This window comes from Rasamsonia emersonii (genome assembly GCF_000968595.1).
Source record: "Rasamsonia emersonii CBS 393.64 chromosome Unknown ctg1118621760670, whole genome shotgun sequence".
Classification (NCBI taxonomy): Eukaryota; Fungi; Ascomycota; class Eurotiomycetes; order Eurotiales; family Trichocomaceae; genus Rasamsonia; species Rasamsonia emersonii.
Window position 1 is genome coordinate 1 of NW_013562823.1, and position 16,895 is coordinate 16,895.

General features: G+C 51.1%; 7 protein-coding genes across 7 annotated transcripts; 4 read left to right on the forward strand and 3 right to left on the reverse strand.

Annotated features, from left to right (window-relative positions):
- On the forward strand, positions 1 to 1,839 carry T310_8171 (N-glycosyl-transferase; the record flags this gene model as incomplete). Its single annotated transcript, XM_013469040.1, has 4 exons — positions 1 to 504; positions 619 to 1,225; positions 1,286 to 1,618; positions 1,673 to 1,839. Coding segments are annotated over 4 exons (1,611 nt in total), but the record flags the coding sequence as incomplete, so codon positions are not given.
- Positions 1,840 to 3,645: 1,806 nt separating this feature from the next.
- On the reverse strand, positions 3,646 to 5,631 carry T310_8172 (uncharacterized protein; the record flags this gene model as incomplete). Its single annotated transcript, XM_013469041.1, has 6 exons — positions 3,646 to 3,847; positions 3,975 to 4,078; positions 4,114 to 4,526; positions 4,602 to 4,686; positions 4,837 to 5,493; positions 5,629 to 5,631. The coding sequence occupies 6 exons, from the start codon at positions 5,629 to 5,631 to the stop codon at positions 3,646 to 3,648; spliced, it is 1,464 nt and encodes a 487-aa protein (XP_013324495.1).
- A 1,027-nt stretch (positions 5,632 to 6,658) lies between these two features.
- T310_8173 (uncharacterized protein) lies at positions 6,659 to 7,248 on the forward strand (the record flags this gene model as incomplete). The annotated part of the gene is made up of 4 exons (XM_013469042.1): positions 6,659 to 6,747; positions 6,855 to 6,910; positions 6,999 to 7,162; positions 7,219 to 7,248. The coding sequence occupies 4 exons, from the start codon at positions 6,659 to 6,661 to the stop codon at positions 7,246 to 7,248; spliced, it is 339 nt and encodes a 112-aa protein (XP_013324496.1).
- Positions 7,249 to 7,544: 296 nt separating this feature from the next.
- On the reverse strand, positions 7,545 to 8,921 carry T310_8174 (uncharacterized protein; the record flags this gene model as incomplete). The annotated part of the gene is made up of 3 exons (XM_013469043.1): positions 7,545 to 7,984; positions 8,033 to 8,258; positions 8,319 to 8,921. The coding sequence occupies 3 exons, from the start codon at positions 8,919 to 8,921 to the stop codon at positions 7,545 to 7,547; spliced, it is 1,269 nt and encodes a 422-aa protein (XP_013324497.1).
- A 599-nt stretch (positions 8,922 to 9,520) lies between these two features.
- Positions 9,521 to 11,231, reverse strand: T310_8175 (Peroxisomal-coenzyme A synthetase; the record flags this gene model as incomplete). The annotated part of the gene is made up of 4 exons (XM_013469044.1): positions 9,521 to 9,625; positions 9,675 to 10,540; positions 10,601 to 10,637; positions 10,698 to 11,231. 4 exons carry the CDS (start codon positions 11,229 to 11,231, stop codon positions 9,521 to 9,523), a joined length of 1,542 nt encoding a protein of 513 aa, XP_013324498.1.
- A 365-nt stretch (positions 11,232 to 11,596) lies between these two features.
- T310_8176 (G-patch DNA repair protein (Drt111)) lies at positions 11,597 to 13,467 on the forward strand (the record flags this gene model as incomplete). The annotated part of the gene is made up of 5 exons (XM_013469045.1): positions 11,597 to 11,774; positions 11,867 to 12,313; positions 12,365 to 13,152; positions 13,214 to 13,306; positions 13,372 to 13,467. The coding sequence occupies 5 exons, from the start codon at positions 11,597 to 11,599 to the stop codon at positions 13,465 to 13,467; spliced, it is 1,602 nt and encodes a 533-aa protein (XP_013324499.1).
- A 1,637-nt stretch (positions 13,468 to 15,104) lies between these two features.
- Positions 15,105 to 15,782, forward strand: T310_8177 (Ubiquitin--protein ligase; the record flags this gene model as incomplete). Its single annotated transcript, XM_013469046.1, has 3 exons — positions 15,105 to 15,282; positions 15,354 to 15,377; positions 15,529 to 15,782. 3 exons carry the CDS (start codon positions 15,105 to 15,107, stop codon positions 15,780 to 15,782), a joined length of 456 nt encoding a protein of 151 aa, XP_013324500.1.
- Between the last annotated feature and the right edge of the window lie 1,113 nt (positions 15,783 to 16,895).

The following is a 16,895-nucleotide window of genomic DNA, read 5'->3' on the forward strand; positions in this document are numbered from 1 at the left end:
GCTTGCCCAGACCAGGCTCCGTACCGACGCCTACGCGGTCGGCCCTTCGACCCAAGCAAGCTCTCCTCGTGCCTCTCTTCTCCCCCTTCTCTACGGTCCTTGCCTCTCCGTGAGCCCTCCACCGTCCACCCCAGTGTGCCCTTCGACCTCCCGTCGCTTTCGTTATCGACTCCCCCGTCGCAGCTTCGTCCGTCGCTTGGCCTGGAGGGTTGCTGGTCGCCGGTGCGGTTGCGTGCACCCGCAAAGGGGGAACGAACACCTGTCGACTCGCCCGCCTCTTTTATCGACCCTCCCTCTCGCTCTCTCCTCGCTTTGCGTCTCCTATCCCCACACTCTTGCGTGATCTTCGAGGATGTTGCTCCCCAAGGGCGGTGTGACGTGGAAGTCCGCTCGCGCAAGGTTACCACCATGGCGAGCGGTCGTCGTCTTGCTGACCCGGCCGCGCTTCCTGGTGTCGGTCGCAGTCGCCGGCCTGATTATCCTCCTATGGCGTGGCATCAGCAAGTCCGCCGCTGAGATGCAGAAGTATGTTCAATGAAAAGAAAATAAAATATTTTTTTTCCCTCGAAATCACTGACAGTTTGATTGTCTAGTTTCTACTGCTATGGCTCTTCCAAGTCCCCGATGGAAATGTCTATCAACGAGATGGTGGAATGGAACGCCCATCTGCAGACGCCCGTTATCTTCAACAACCATGAGCCCTACGAAGTGAATTCCAGCACAATCACGTCGGTCGACCTGAATCCCATCAAGTCGACCCCCCAGGCCGTGGCTAACGGCGAACGGATCCTGATCCTGACCCCTCTGCGAGATGCCGCTCCTTTCCTCCCGAAATATTTCGACCTTCTCTCCGAACTGACGTATCCGCATGACCTCATCGACTTGGCCTTCCTGGTCGGCGACTGCTCCGATGACACCCTGGCTGTCCTGACTTCCGAGCTCAAGCGTGTCCAGGAGCAAGTCGAAGAGAAGATCGCCTTCCGCAGCGCCATGATTGTCCAGAAGGACTTTGGTCCTGTGGTCGACATGGACATCGAAGACAAGCACTCTTTCAAGGCCCAAGGGCCCCGACGCAAGGCGATTGGCCGCGCTCGCAACTACCTTCTCTACACTGCCTTGAAGCCCGAACACTCCTGGGTCTACTGGAGAGATGTCGATATCGTCGACAGCCCAAACAAGATCATCGAGGACTTCATCGCTCACGACAAGGATATTCTCGTTCCCAGTATGTATCCTATCTCAAACAGGGTTGCCCGGTAGGGTGGATTGCTGATCGCTTTGGCAGACATCTGGTTCCATCGCTACGAGAACGGTCGCGACATTGAAGGTCGATGTAGGTGTTTCCTTTTGCTCGTTTTGATTTTGATTCTCGAATCCATTGCTGACCTCGCTTCTCTGCCAGTCGACTACAACTCGTGGATTGAATCCGACAAAGGACGCAAACTGCGCGAGTCTCTCCCGGAAGACACGATCTTGGCTGAGGGCTACAAGGAGTTTGACACCGGCCGTACTTACCTGGTTAAGCTGGGTGATTGGAGGAAGAACAAGGATGAAGAGGTTGAGCTGGACGGAATTGGTGGTGTTAACATTCTTGTCAAGGCGGACGTTCACCGTTCTGGTATGCATGCTTTGGTAACCTGAATCTTTACGTACTCTGCTCACCAGGTTTTAGGCATCAACTTCCCGGCATATGCTTTCGAAAACCAGGCTGAGACGGAAGGATTCGCAAGGATGGCCAAGCGAGCGGGCTACCAGGTCATTGGTCTGCCCAACTACGTCGTCTGGCACATCGACACGCAAGAGAAACCCGGCAATCTCGGGGGTCGCAAGGCCTACTGATGGGCTCTATTCCTTGCCGGTTTGGAACCCAAAATCTCTTCACCAATCATGATGCCCGCTGATTGCAGTTCTCGGGTCTTGTGATGCTGGTGAATCCCGTCGACTTCGACAACGAGTGCAGCATGAGCTGTGCTTTATCTGTCTCGTTGGTCTTGCGACACCTTCCACCAAATGATTCTCAAGACTGCGGCTTAATGACTCCATAATAAAGACTTTCTTCTCTTTCGTGTTGCGTTCTAGGGGCTTCACTGTCTTCTTTCCTCGGCGCTCTGGAAGGAATGGCATTCCTGTGGTACGGTTGTGATGGTATAGATTCGAGTTTTTTTTATCCCCCTTTTTTATTTCCCCCACCTCCATTTCTGTCTGTCCCTAACATACCATCTTTGTTTGTCTTTTCTTGATCTCCTGTTATTTTTGTTTTGACAGCGGTGGATCAGTCGGTCTGTCCTGGAAAAGGTCGGAGACATGATCTTCGCTGATATTTGTTTTGTCTGTTGACGTTGCTCTGGTCTGAACCTTTGTCAACCGGTGTGTCAGTTGGGAAGGGTTATTTTATTTTCTTTCTTGATTTCTTTCCTGGCGTCTTGCTGTGCTACTTCTCTGCTGTGCTTCATCCTTGGAAGTCCTCATTCTGTTCGTGGAAGAGAGCTCCTTTCCTCGAGGGTTTCGGGAGGGTGGGAGGAGTGAGGATGGCAGGTCGAGTGGTTCCGTTTTCCTTTTGCGTGGACATCTAAGTTGGAATATGATAGGGCACAGATGCAGACCACATGTGGGCGAGCACTCGACATCTTATCGATCGAACTACAGTATCGAGGATGCATGGGAAGGTAATGGATGATAGGGGCAGGGAAGGCATTGTGTAAAGATAGTCTCACCATCTGTGCTGTGTATATAATATTTCTGCCATGCGGTCATGCAATCAATCACAATCAAATCAACATCACCCAGTCGATATCAACACGGCTGAACTTTTCGTTAGATCCAATTGATATAGGATCATGGAGGCCCGGGCCGACAGCAACGACATGAGGAATGACAAAGGTGTACGTAGTCACATGTAGACTGTGGTCTAGATGGGAAGCTGAGTAGGTCGATTGATTCTCTATTATTCCTCCGTGCTGACTTTTAAGGCAGTCAACGACTCCGACGGCATCTCTTTGTTTTGTTCAAGCTTCGGTTAATAGTATAATAGTATAATTATAGAATCGCTGTCATGATCTACGGACCGACCTACTATATACTAAGGTACGTACTATACTGATCGGCATGGGCCGCTGCAGGGTCTTGATTCTCTTGAATTCGCTATTATTGGCTAACTGCACACTTACACCGTCCTCCACCCAATAACGGTCGAGTTCAATCGGCGAATTTTTCTACAAGACCCTGCGTGGGCCAGGACGTACAGTACAATGTCTGTGCGATCATCATCGACATATAACTCGGTACTCGGTACAAAAAAAAACTGTTGCTTAGCCGATCCTGCCACGCGGCCCTGGGCAGATTCTTTCCATTATCGGTCAGGACGGTTGCACCCGAGCCCCCATGCAGATCGACGATGCCAACGAATGACAGTCGCAACCCTGAACCACGTCAGACTGCATGATCGATGTATTACTGGCTGTCAATTCAAGAATGCTGTTTCTCTCTTCAGAGTGAAACGTGGGTCTGGGTGTGAAATCTTTGACAGGGATTTTGTGAACCCTTTCCTCGTCTGGCAGGTCGATATGTTATGTTTCGACAGTCGATGTTGGATATAAAAACAATACAGACCGTACGCGCCATGAATGTCATTTCTGCTTTTTTTTATTAACTCGACTGTCCTCTGCCTCTGCGGAACCCTCCCTGGGAGGGGATTCTATTCGAGTAGGATTCTTCTTGATTAAAGGGGAAAACAAACATGGCGAGCACGAACAACGACCTGTCGACACCGCTCACTGCTGCCGGTGTCGACTTCTCCAACGAGACGCAGGCATCGATCTTCCTGCAGAACTTGATGGAAGACCGCGACCTGCAGATCAGTGCCAACGCCGTGGCCAGGAAGTTCTAGTATGGAGTCGTCGTCGTTGTGGGGGTCGCGGCCATCTGCCATGTCCTCTCGGCGGTGACATTGTGGACGAGGTATGGTTTGCACTTACCACAAGATCTTCCTGTCAACTAGCTGACGCGAGAAGACTCCGAGCCAGCCGTGCAAACCGTACACACCCGGCACAGCCAAAGAACCCTGTGACGAGAGCCCTGGCTGCGTTGACGGGCGTTCTGCGGGTCATATCCTACCTGCAAATCACCCCCGACACGAGGTCGTCCTGGATCAAGATTCCCCCCTTGGGCACGATCCTCGTGATCGTAGCGTACGGGGTTTTTGTTCTGTGTACGCAGTTCAATGACAACGACGTCCCTGGTGCCTGGTGGTATACCGCCGTCGGTGTGCGTGCTGGATGGCTTGCGGTGGCCCAGGTGCCCCTGATCGTGCTGCTGGCCGGCAAACACAACGTCGTGGGCCTCCTGTCCGGCATGTCGTATGAGAGGCTGAATGTGTATCACCGCTGGGTCGCCCGGGGTCTGCTGCTGCTCGCCACGTTCCATTTCGGCTTCTTCAACTACAGCTGGAACAAGTACGGCGTGATGCACCTCTAATGGAACAGGCACCCGGCTCCTCGGCCAGGCATGGCTGCCTATGCGCTGCTGCTCTGGATGAATCTCAGTACGCTAGCGCCCCTGCGCCACTGGTGCTACGAATTCTTTGTCGCCCAGCATGTCCTTACCTTCTTTGGTTTCATAATCGCCATCATGATGCACGTGCCGGCTAGTGCGTAATACGCTCGGGTCTACATCTACATCCCCGTCTCGCTGTATATTGTCGAGCGACTGGTCTCGACGCTCCACTATCTGGTCAACAATGTCCGTCCCAGCCGTGCGAGACTAGAGGCGCTGGATGGAGGCGCCACGAAGATTCGCGTTTCGAGTCGTCAGATCAAGACCTGGGGTCCTGGCACCCACGCGCAGCTGTCGATCCCCCGTTTCGGTACCCATCACCCAGCCACGATCATGTCCACGCCGCAGTCCCACAATGGCGACCTTGTCTTTATCCTCCGCGCGTATGAGGGGTTCACCAAGCGAGTCTTCAGAGCGGCCAGTAATAGTCACAGTTCTTCTGGCACGGACGAGCAGGACAAGTCGACGTATTATCTCGCCCTGATCAGCGGTCCCTACGGCCCTTCCTCCTCGCACAAGGACTTTGCCTGCTTTGACACCGTCTTCCTGATCTCTGGCGCCACGGGCGTGACCTTTACGCTGTCGGTGCTGCTGGACTTGGCGCAGCGGGCTGCAGCTGGACATCGACTGCCGCTGCGCACGGTGCAGTTTGTCTGGATCATCCAGAAGCGGTCGTGGCTGTCGTGGATCTAGCTGCAGTCGGCCGGGGCGGATCTGGCACAGGCTGGGATTGAGTTCTCTGCCCGGATCTACGTGACGCGTGAGGACGTAGTCAATAGAAGCCAAGCAGGCTGCGAAGGGGTCGAGACGAAGTCTGCGGTGGTGAAAAACGCCGTCCAGTTCGACTTCCAGCCAGGACGACCCGTCTTTGACGCTGCCTTCTGGGACGCCCTGTCTCAGGCGGAAGGGGAGAGCGCGGTCGGGGTGTGTGGACCACTCAGCCTGTCGACGGCGGTGCGGCGGTCAGTGGTGAAGATGAGCATGAGGGATGGCAGGAGGCAGGCTTTATATTTGCGTGTCGAGAACTTTTCTTGATGGATGCGGATATCTGGTGGCAATACTGTTGTAGATAGATACCATGATGATCACGTTCACGCTTAGTATAGACAAATAGATAGATATATATAAGGGCAGGGGTATAAATATGCCTGCTATTTACCAATGTAGTTAGTTTACATCTCGTGCTGTAGTATAAGTATTATTATTACCTTGCTCCTAACCAAGTAAACCATAGCAATTAATTTAATAATTCATTCGCTGTCCTCGCTTCACATCTCATTTACTTAGCAAAAAAAAACCTGCCTAGGAGGCACTATTATAGATATACCAAATATATCCGATACATATTACTTTAGGTAGGTACCCACGGATAGGGCTTTCTTCCCCCCTGAGGTCATCTCTCTCTTTTTTTTCCCTTATTTTTTTCTGGACAAGATTAATCAATCGATCAGAATAAATAGGCTGCTGGGTACGCGGGAATGAATCTGATGTGATTGATGTGGATGGATGGATCTTGTTGAGTCGAGTTCCTTTTTTTCTATTTAGTTATTTTATTATTTTATTTTCTTGAATTCTTCGACCTTTCCTTCGTCGATACATAAATACATACAACATCTTCAATAATCACTGATAGTTAATCGGGGACAATAATATAATGAATTACCCCGCACTATTACTATTACTATTACTGTCCCGTCCCCGACTGTCCGGCCCTTTCCCGAATTCCCCTAGAAACGTAACTTAGCCGATTTCGTAATTGTAATAAATACTCCGTAGGGCGTAAATCGGCTTTCCCCCGATTCCCCCCGCTTGCGTGCGGTTATCTACCTTAACTTACTGCTGTAGTATTGTATATAAAGTCCGACGATTTCCGTCGGAAGTACCTAGTCATCCAATTGATCGATAATAATTTGCTACTACTGTACAGTAGATACATACAGTTCTAACTAGATATAATATATTATTTGTCACCCTGGCTACCCTCCGCGGAGTTCGTTCTCTTCTTTCCCTCTCTTCTTCTCGAATCCCTCGTTCCAGTCCCAGCACAGGACGAGCTTTTCGTCAGCTTCAACTTCGATCCACGCAACAGCAGCAGCAACTACGAGCCATGTCCTCTGCAGGAAGTGCAAAGAAGGAATTCCTCGTCATTATCCCTGATAAGCCTGGTATGCAGGCTAAGAGGTTGGAGGTTAGACCGTAAGTATCCTACATATCCGAACCATAGATATACCAGCTCTCTTGCTAGGTAGCTACCTAGTTACATATGCTATGTTATGGGCTCTACTGATTACGTATATATACAGCACACACCTCGCAAACATCAAACCCCTCGTTGAGTCCGGGTTCTTGACTTCGGGAGGTATGTCACGACTCACACCCCTCCCTCTCTATGCCCACCCAAGCCATGAAAACAAAAGAAGGTAGTCAACCTGACGGTTTCTTTTCAGGCGCAATGTTCAACTCCCACCCCGCCGAAGGCGAAACGCCCTCGTTCAGAGGCAGCATGGTCACCGCCGTCGCCGAGAGCGCGGAAGAAGTCCGCGAGGTGCTCAGTAAGGATATCTATGCGCAGTCTGGGGTGTGGGATATGGAGAAGATGGAGATTATTCCGGTGAGTTTTGAACATAACCTAGAAGAAGGTGGGGTGGGTGGCTAAATTTTTTCTAGTTTAAATTCGCTGTGAGGTCGCCGCTGTAAAGTAAAGTAAAGAAGGATGATAGAAGGAAGGAAGGATGGATGGTAAACTCTTGTGATGCGCTGGTTGAGCTATTGTCTGACGTGTATACATACGTATACATATGTGAATAGTGAATAAGCGGATTATGGTGTCAGATTACTGACCTGTATTATCTATCCATTTATGAAATCTGATATCAAGGCTAGTACAACAGACAGCCAATCTTATCCAATTTAAACCGTCCATGCAGTGCAAGTTAACCTTAGGCACAAATGTAGTAATAATACAACTGGATAAATATATGCTATAGTGACGACTATACATGCGCCCATCCATTCGCCACCAGAACCTGCATCTCATTAATCAAGCAGAACATGCCGTTCTCTACCCGCTGCTCGCTCGGGTCTTGCTTCTCCCACCTCCGCAGCCGTCGTCGCACGATCCACGTCTTCAGCGCGTCCGTCGTGAACCACCGTCGCAGTCGGTTCTCCCACAGTCCCCACAGCACCTGCGACGTAGACAGCCATGTGCCTTTCTGGCCATGCTGCTGCGGGTGAACCGCCTCGTACGCCTTGCCGTCGTACCCGACCCGCACGTTCGGGTTCAGCCAGACACCCTTCTTCGCCGACAGAGGGTTGTCGGCGTGGATGAGGCAGCATTCAGAGCCCTCGAGGTGCGCTGCCGCCAGGCTGTCTGCGATCCCGCGAAAACGGAGCGGAGCGACGGTATCGTAGAAGGAGGCCGCGTCCATAATGACTGATACATCAGCAAATGTCCATTTTTTTCACTTCAGTATGAACCTACCCATCCCATTCCAACAACTCGCCACAGGAGCCGGCTCTCCCCGCTCGATAAAGTAGCGCGAGTCGCGCGACCGGAAGTACGGCCACGTCTGCATCAGCGGCTCGTGGCCTTCCAGATCGCGCAGCGCAAACGTGTCGTAGAACCGCGGCGGCTTGGAAAAATCCAGCGAGCAGGCGGCAGCATACTCGCCGTGGTTGGTATCCAGCAGGGTGAAAAAGTCGTCCGTCTGACGAACATGTTAGCAGCCACACATAGTGAATAATACTTCTTCGGCGACTAGACACACATTAAAAACGACATCATTCAAGAACAAGATACGGTCAAACTGCTCCCCCTCGCGATCGAGATCCACCAGCGGCTGCAGACTGGCATTGCGCTGCCTGGACAAAAACGGGATCCGCCGCAACTCTCGCCGCCCCCGAGGCGTGTCAATCCACCCTGTCGGCGCCGGCGGCTGTGAGATCTCGTCCTCGTGCGATACGTCGCTGAGGACGATCGTCCGACGGACGTTCAACTCGCTCAGGGCGGCATCCAGTTCTCTGAGCGCGCCCTTGGTGTCGTCCCAGCTGCCGCTCTCGTAGACGGACACGTAGACGTTCTCTGGGCCTAGTGCCCTTGCCAGCGCCACGACGGCCGCGTTCCAGTGGCTTCGTAGCACGTGCTCCGAGTTCCAATGCGTGCTGGCTATGAAGATGCGTTCTTTGCGTGTGGGTGATGATGAGGATGATGGTGATGCCGTTCTTCTATCCTTGGGCGGTTCGCCTCCTCGTGACAACGACACTGCCAGATGGTACCGTATCCGCAGCAGATCGAGACCAATGGCAAAGAGAAAGAAAATAAAGAGCCTGAAAAGATGGGACCGTCTCGATCGAGAGCGAAAGTAAGCCATGGCGAGATCAACAAACAAGGGATATCGATGAATAGTCACTTAAAAAAAAAAGAGAGAGAGAAACGACAGGATAAAATATTATTTCACAAAGGAAAATCTCTGTCCTTCTAGGCCATAACTTGAAATGAAATGAACGGATTACATGTACATATCCAAAATAATGTACACGGGCATCAATAGATCGCTAGGAGGGACAGTCCGGTAAAAGGAGTGAGATTCATTTGTTGAGGAAAAGTACTGTATGTATGTACATGTGTACAGGGCATGGGCAATTCAAATATGCATTGAGAGAGTGTGAATTAGGCTGTGTTGACTGGTTTGTACTACTGAGTAGTAGTCTGGAAGACACCTAATGCGACTCCTTGGGCGTACTACGTAATATGTCTAATTCCCGTCTGTATTGTCACGTGACACAGGCCTGTACGGAGTATACTCTCTGTATCAAGAAAATACTGGACGTATTCCACGATTTTATATGCAGTCTTTTTTTCCTTTTCCTTGTTTTCTTGGTTGCTGTAGCAGCCTGTGAGACGATGTACTATACACATATGTAGACAGGCGTGTGCTGCAAGCACTGTACAGACACGGATATATGCAAATTACAGCTTCGACCGCCGCTCTTCCTTCTTGAGCATTTCCTCGGCGACCTTGCGGCGCTGGATCTTGCCCGTCGCCGTCTTGGGGATCTCTCTCAGAATCCAGATCTGCCACCATTAGCAACTGAACGCATATTACTGCGAAACATCGACGCACCTTCTTCGGAACTTTGAATTTGGCAACCTTCCCTGCCATCCACGTCTTCAGCTCTTCTTCAGAGCTGTCTCCCTTCAGAACGACCGCGACACCAATATCTTCCCCGTAGTGACCCGGGTCCGGAATTGCAAAGGACACCGCCTCCGCAATCTTCGGGTTGGTTGCCAGCACATTGTCGAGCTCAATCGGGCTGATTTTCTCTCCTCCCTTGTTGATGAGCTCCTTGATGCGGCCCGTGATATACACGTACCCGTCGGCGTCTTTCTTGCCTTGGTCGCCAGTACGGAAGAAACCGTCCTTGGTGAACGACGACTTGTTGGCAGACGGGTTGTTCAGGTATCCCTTGGTGACATTCTCACCACGGATGCATATCTCCCCCTCTTTGCCCTGCGGCACCTCGTTGCCGTTCTCGTCCAAGATTTTGACCTCGACACCTTGTCCGAATCCCACGCTTCCTGGGACTCGTTTCCCGGGTGGAAGCGGGTTGCTGGTCATCTGATGCGCTGCTTCCGTCATGGCATACGCCTCCAACACCGGGGCCTCGAACGTCTTTTCCAGATCATGGAAAGTCTTGGGAGACAGTGGCGAAGAACACGACCGGATGAAGCGGATCTTCGGCTTCGGATTCGGCAAGGGCGTCTTGAGCAAGATCTGGTGGATCGTGGGCACCGCCGTATACCAATTCGCTTTATGAGTGATGAAGTCCGTCCAGAACTCGGATGCAGAGAACTTGGGAGGCACGATTGCCGAACCTCCTGAATACAGCGGTGCAAGAAACGCGGCGAGCAGTCCGTGCACGTGGAACAATGGCATAACAAGGAGGGTTCGGTCCTCGGGCGACAATTGGTAAGTGGCCTGGATGTTCTCTGCAAGCATTGTATGAGATAGAGCCCCGAACGAAATCCTTTTTGGTACTCATCACTCACTCATAGTCCGCGTCAAGTTTCGGTGGGTGAGCGGGACCTTTCCACATCTTCACGTCAATAGATTCTCTCAGTCAGGTTTCATGGCACATGTCCTTACAGCTTTTGGTCTACCAGTCGTGCCACTGGTGTGTAGCACAAGGGCAATGTCATCAGGCTGTGCCGTTTCAACCTTCTGATTGCCCTTTCCTGCCAGCTTTCCCAGCTCTTTCACATCCAGTACGATTTCCTTTCCGTCCCAGTAGCACTCAGCAATCGCGGCCTTGTACTTTCGAGCAGCCCTCACAGCGGGTCCGTCCTTCTCGAAAAAGCCTCTGGGCACCACAGTCAAGGCAGAACTCAGGTCATCTATATAGAACTCGAATTCTTCCTGTTTGTAGGCCGGATTAAGCGGCGCGGCAATGGCCCGCTGCCAGGTGGCAGCCAGGAAAGAAACTATAAACTCATATGAATTAGGGAGAGCAATTGAGACCGCATCCCCAGGACGAATGCCCAGCTTTGCCAGCTTCTTCTGGAAACTAGCCACTTCGGCATTCAGTTGCTGATAAGATATCGTCAGCGGAGAGGGTTTCTGGGGGATGATGATGGCGGTCGCAGCCCCATCCTTAGCAAAAGAATTCGCCAACGTAGCCATTTTTTTCCACTATGACGGTGACAATGGAGTAGAATTACGGAGGAGAGTCTTCATGACTGCCATCCCTGAGGTGCTGACGTCGCTGCGGAGTAAATCATCGGCAATTCGGCGGTCCCGACTTCGGACTCCCCGCACGAATATCAAACGGAAGCGGTTTGCAGGCAGAACAAACCAAACAAACACGCCAAGCTTTCAGTATCGGCGGCTCTGAAGGCGAGACGAGCTATCAAGACAGGTATTACTTTCATCTTTCAGATCAGACAAGCGCTACAAGGACTATTCCTGGAGAATACTCGACTGTTTCTCTGTTTTATGAACTGATAATATTTGTTACTTTTCTTTTCTTTTCTTCTTCTCCTTTCAGCATGGCCCCGGAGCCTGCGTCGACCAAGAGCGGAGGGCTCTCGCTGTATGCGAACCTCTTGGAGCAGTCCTCAGAAAACTCCTCGACGATATCTCGGGCACCGGTCGTCTTTAAGCAGAGCTCTGAAGGCGATTCTCAGCCAGACGATGCCGCTGCGGAGAAGCAGCAGATAAGTGCCGGTAGCCTATTACCCTCCTCCATGCTTCTTCACACTACTTTTCCGATTTGATTGCTCACTTGTGCGTCGGCGCGTCCTGTTTCTGAAATTTAGCCTCTCTACGGTTTCAGCCTGTGAAGAGACCACAGTTGTCTGCTCAGAAGCCGAAACAGAAGCCCACGTTTCCCAAGCCAGGCTTGCCTGGCGCCGCCGCGGGGACTGCCGCTAATAATACGGCTGCACAGCCCCCTGTGAAAACGACACTTGCAGACTGGGCTTCAACGCCCGACGACGATGATGTCAACGGATTCTATGCTGGGGAGAAACGGCAGCGTGGTGGGCGAAAGAAGCGGAAGAAGAATCGTGATGCGCAAGTCGCTGTGACGAACTGGGATGACATTTACGACCCTTCCCGCCCGAACAATTACGAAGAATACAAGCATAGCGAGGAGAAGATTCGTGAAGTCAGGGAGTGGAAGGACCGTCTGTATGCACACCGCATGGCCAGACGACGCAGCAGTGATCTCGACAGCGACGAAGAGTACTCTCGGCCGATGAACCGTATGTCTAGACTGCCGCGTGGAAAGAAGGGATTACTGAACCGTATTGCAGGGCAATTTGCTCCTCCACCCTACAACTTTGCACCACCTAAGAACCTCAACGATATGCCGACGGAACCACCGCCTCCCCCTCCTGCAGACGACGAGGTTGAAATGGCCGAGGACGATTACGAACCACCACCTCCTCCGGCGTCTGTTCCTGACGACGCAAGTGGCGAGGACGCGTACGCCAGACGACTTCGGATGACCCAAAATCAGGGCCAGATGCCGATGGCGGATCATCCCCCACCACCACCACCACCCCCGCCTGAGGCTCCTCCGGTCCCTCCTTTGTCTGCATTCCAACCTCCTTCTGCAACCATATCGCGCGCCCCGGTCCGATATACCCTACCACCTCCTCCTGAGGACATTCCAGCGACTGAAGAAGAGCTGGAAGCAGTATTTGCAAGCGAGAAACCTGTCGACAAGGAAGATGGGGACGCTCCTCGCTCTCTTCGCCCTGGGCAGAAAGGGTTTGCAGAACGTTTGATGGCCAAGTATGGCTGGACGAAAGGATCTGGACTGGGTGCCAGTGGGTCTGGAATCGTCAAGCCACTTGAAGTCAAGGTTGAGAAACAGAAGAAGAGACCCGACTCAGAGGGCGGAGGATTTGTTACCCCTGCAGGCAGAGGTAAAATCATCGGCGGTGAGAGGAAGTCGGAAGAGGAAGGGAAGTTTGGACCCATGAGCGAAGTAATCGTGCTTCATGGGATGCTGGATGGGATGGACTTGGATGCTGAATTAGACAGTGGTCAAGATGGGGGCTTAATACAGGAAATAGGGGAGGAGTGCAGCGAGAAGGTAAGAGCAGTCGTAAAATCCAGTACTGCATGTTTTCAGATCATTTACTGACTCAAACAAGTATGGACGTGTTGAACGAGTCTTCATCCATCGGGAAAGCACTGGTCCCGTGCCTGTCTTTGTCAAGTTCACCACTCAGCTGTCAGCCTTACGTGTAAGTAATTATCCTCTATTTCTGTCTGTTTTACTTAGGAAGTCTGACATTCATCTCTGTTCTAGGCTGTTAATGCTTTGGAAGGCCGTGTATTCAATGGCAACACGATCAAGGCCCGATTTTTCGATAGCGAGAAATTTGAAAAGGGCATTTATGAGTGATGAAATGACTTGTATTATAAATCTGGGAGATGATAATGAAAGCGGCAACTCTAATTTCTCACTCTTCTGGTCGAGTGATTTGGTGTTGATCCTCAGAACCTTTTCAGCCCAGACACCATGCCACTTAGCTGCGCGTCCAAGCGAAAGTTGCCCTGGTTCCCTCTGCGATCTAGCAAGCGATGCAATTCCGAGTGCTGAAGTCGTGATGCACTGATCTAGCTATCGTAGCTGGCGGTACTACTGCCGGAACTGCTTGTTGACTCATTGTCGCTGGGCAACTTCGTCTCCTCTGCTTGTCGATCCGGCGACGGTGACTCTTCAACATTGCTTCGTGTCACGCTGACCTCTGTTTTCTCTGGTTCGAATTCAAATACATCCGACGAATGCGAACGGGACCTGGCATACTCAGCTTCCACTTCATATTCCGCGGTGGCCTCTTCCTCGTCCCAGAGTGCCATGCGACTTGCACAAGCGACACACCAACCTACCAGCGGAGTGATGACTGTTGTGCGGTCCTTCTTGTCGCAGCATCTTCCAAGCGCAAACGACATCATACAGCGTTCCACGTACCTGTGGTCACAGAAGGACATGTAAGGGACCACGAATTTGCACATCGTTTGCTTCAGTCGCCTATCTATCCCTTAGCATCCTGGAATATTGGCTTGGGATCCAATTCTTGGGGTGAAGATGGATGGAAACTCAGGCTTAGCTTGCTGTCCAATTCCCTTCCCGGCATTCACTGATGCTGATCTGTGTGCCGAAGTCGCTTCGCTCGATGGCTTCGTATTCCCTGTCAGAAGATATTAAAGATACTAAAAAGCGAGAGATGAATTTGCGCAAAGACGCCTTAGCGAGAGAGAATAAATAGAAGATTGGTATAGTCTGGTCTCTGATTTCTCTTCTGTCTAGGAAGAGAGGACGCTGCTTATATACACCTCATCTCAACAATGAAGATGATTCAAGAGCAATTACACAGTCCTTCAAAGAAGTCATTCATTAGGAATAGCTGCTATTTTGAAGGCTACAGTTCTATACATAGATGTGAAATGGTGATCAACAAAGGCCTTAGTTGTTTGCCTCATTGTCTTCATAAAGGAAGAAACAAGACAAATCAACGGGTTGCAACAAAGACCGCACTGCTTTGATTATTTGAACGGGACGTTCCTGTTGTTTTAGTTCAACTTGTCGGGCCTTTGACAAACGGGTCATGTGACCGGCCTGGTTCTAATAATGATGCAGCCGCCGCAGAGCTGTGGGGTACTTTATCGGGTTATCCATGCTATGACTGCTGACAAGACTTCCATCACCTTCTTAGGAATAATGAAGATTCACTTATAGCCACCCTTTTGTGTCACCCGGCTTCGACACCCCTTTTCTCTCTCCCCTATCGCTTGTACCCTCAACTGCCGTTTCTTCGTCTCTTTCTATCTGCGCTCAAACCCCATCAGCTACGCATTTACTTGCGAGGCGACTGCGCCAGATCTAGCTAAAGACCGTTGTATCTTCCTCAACTTCGGGCCAAATGTCTCTCTGCCAGAACCGCTTAATAGAAGAACGGTATGTTGGAAATCCAAGCCAGCTGATATTCCCAATCCTCCAGGGTCGCTTGAACCGAACCTCCAATCGCTGACGCCATTATGTCCCGATCTCGCAGAAAACAATGGCGCAAAGATCACCCCTTCGGCTTTTACGCTAAGCCTTACCGCACGCCGGAAGGAGTGCTGGATATGAAGAGGTGGGAATGCGGCATTCCGGGAAAGCCCAAGACGTTATGGGAGGGAGGCCTCTTCAAGTTGGATATGATCTTCCCTGATGGTGAGTAGACTTGCGGCTTACGAGTCAATGAAAGGATGTGAAAGAGGACGACGCTGACCTGTATGATTTAGAATATCCGACTAAGCCCCCCAAATGTACGTCTACCTGTCGCACACATTTCTCATAATTCATATGGATCGCCGCAGGCGTTACTGAAGTGGCGCGCCGCATGATCTTGCATCTTGCAGAGGAATTTAAATCCAGTTTGTGCATTGAATGCTTGCTAACCAGGACTTCTACGGACAGGCAAATTCGTCCCTCCGCTTTTCCATCCCAACGTCTATCCGTCGGGCACGGTATGCCTTTCTATCTTGAATGAGGAGGAGGCGTGGAAACCGGCGATCACAATCAAGCAGATCCTTTTGGGAATCCAGGATCTTCTGGATGACCCTAACCCGGAGTCTCCTGCTCAGGCGGAAGCATACAACCTGTACAAGAAAGACCGTGCTGCCTATGAGAAGAAAGTGCGACAGGTTGTGAAGGAGAATCCGGCACCTTAGATTTTGTTCTTCATTTTTTTCCCAGTTTGTGCTAGGTTTTTCTTTTTTTATCATCTTCCTCCAGGCTCAGGCGATATGGTGTTTTCTTCCGGCGGGAAAGGTGTTTTGAGCGGGGGGCTTTGGTTTGTGTTATTTTCTTGCCGGTTGTGCCTTGGTTTTTGAAAATGGAGCATTGCGCAGGGAAATGGAATTACGAAAATATTATTCTCGGGTGCTGTTTCCTTGAGGGTACACGGGCTTAACTGGTAGTAGACATACGGGACTGGCATCTGCAGGTGTTCGACACGACAAGATGACGAACTCCTGCGTGTCATCATGTCGGTTCCTGAGAGGGCAGATAAACCACAATTGCCCTCCACTGTAGAATGGTATCCAGGTCCTTGTTGTGATTTGTTCCTCACCTCTCTCTTTTTTTTCGCCCTTCTCATCTCGAGCATCTCGCCTGCGCTATGAATACGTAGACTAGCCTAGGAAAGCTCGCACGGCTGATTATAGTTCATTCTGGCATAGAGCATGATGCATTTACCTCGTAAGTAGAGAAGGTGCACAATAATAATGCTAATGTCTTGATTTCGAAGACACTGCGGGCTGAATTGATCCGACCACCCAAATGATCCTTCCCCGCATTCGGTGTGCGAGATTCCGCGGCTGCACACCGAGACGTCTTCCTCGACTGAGGACCCTTGTAATTGATTTCGGTATTGTGGATCTTCGAACTTTCCATTCCAAAAACGTCCAGACTGGAATGTTGACGCTCTTCTTTCCGACTAAACAGTAATAATGGATTTCATTGCCTCAGCTGGTGTCTTGTAAGATGGCGGAATTTCTTTTGGTGTGATCTTGCTGGCGTGGGTGTGGAAAGGGGCAAATCTCCCTCCAGGTTAGGGTACTGCTAAGACGATTAATTTACTCCGTCCTGCAGGACGAAATCGGAGCAAATGACAGGCTGACGTGCGGCGCGGTTCACTATCAAGTTTATCTTATCGGGTGAGTCAAGCATGACCCAAGTCCGACTTCGCCGCCGGCCTTCCTAAATGGATTGTGAATCGCCCACCGGGCGCCCGCAAAGCCAGTGAACTGCTAATATTTCAAAAATCCCCCTCCTGGTTTGCT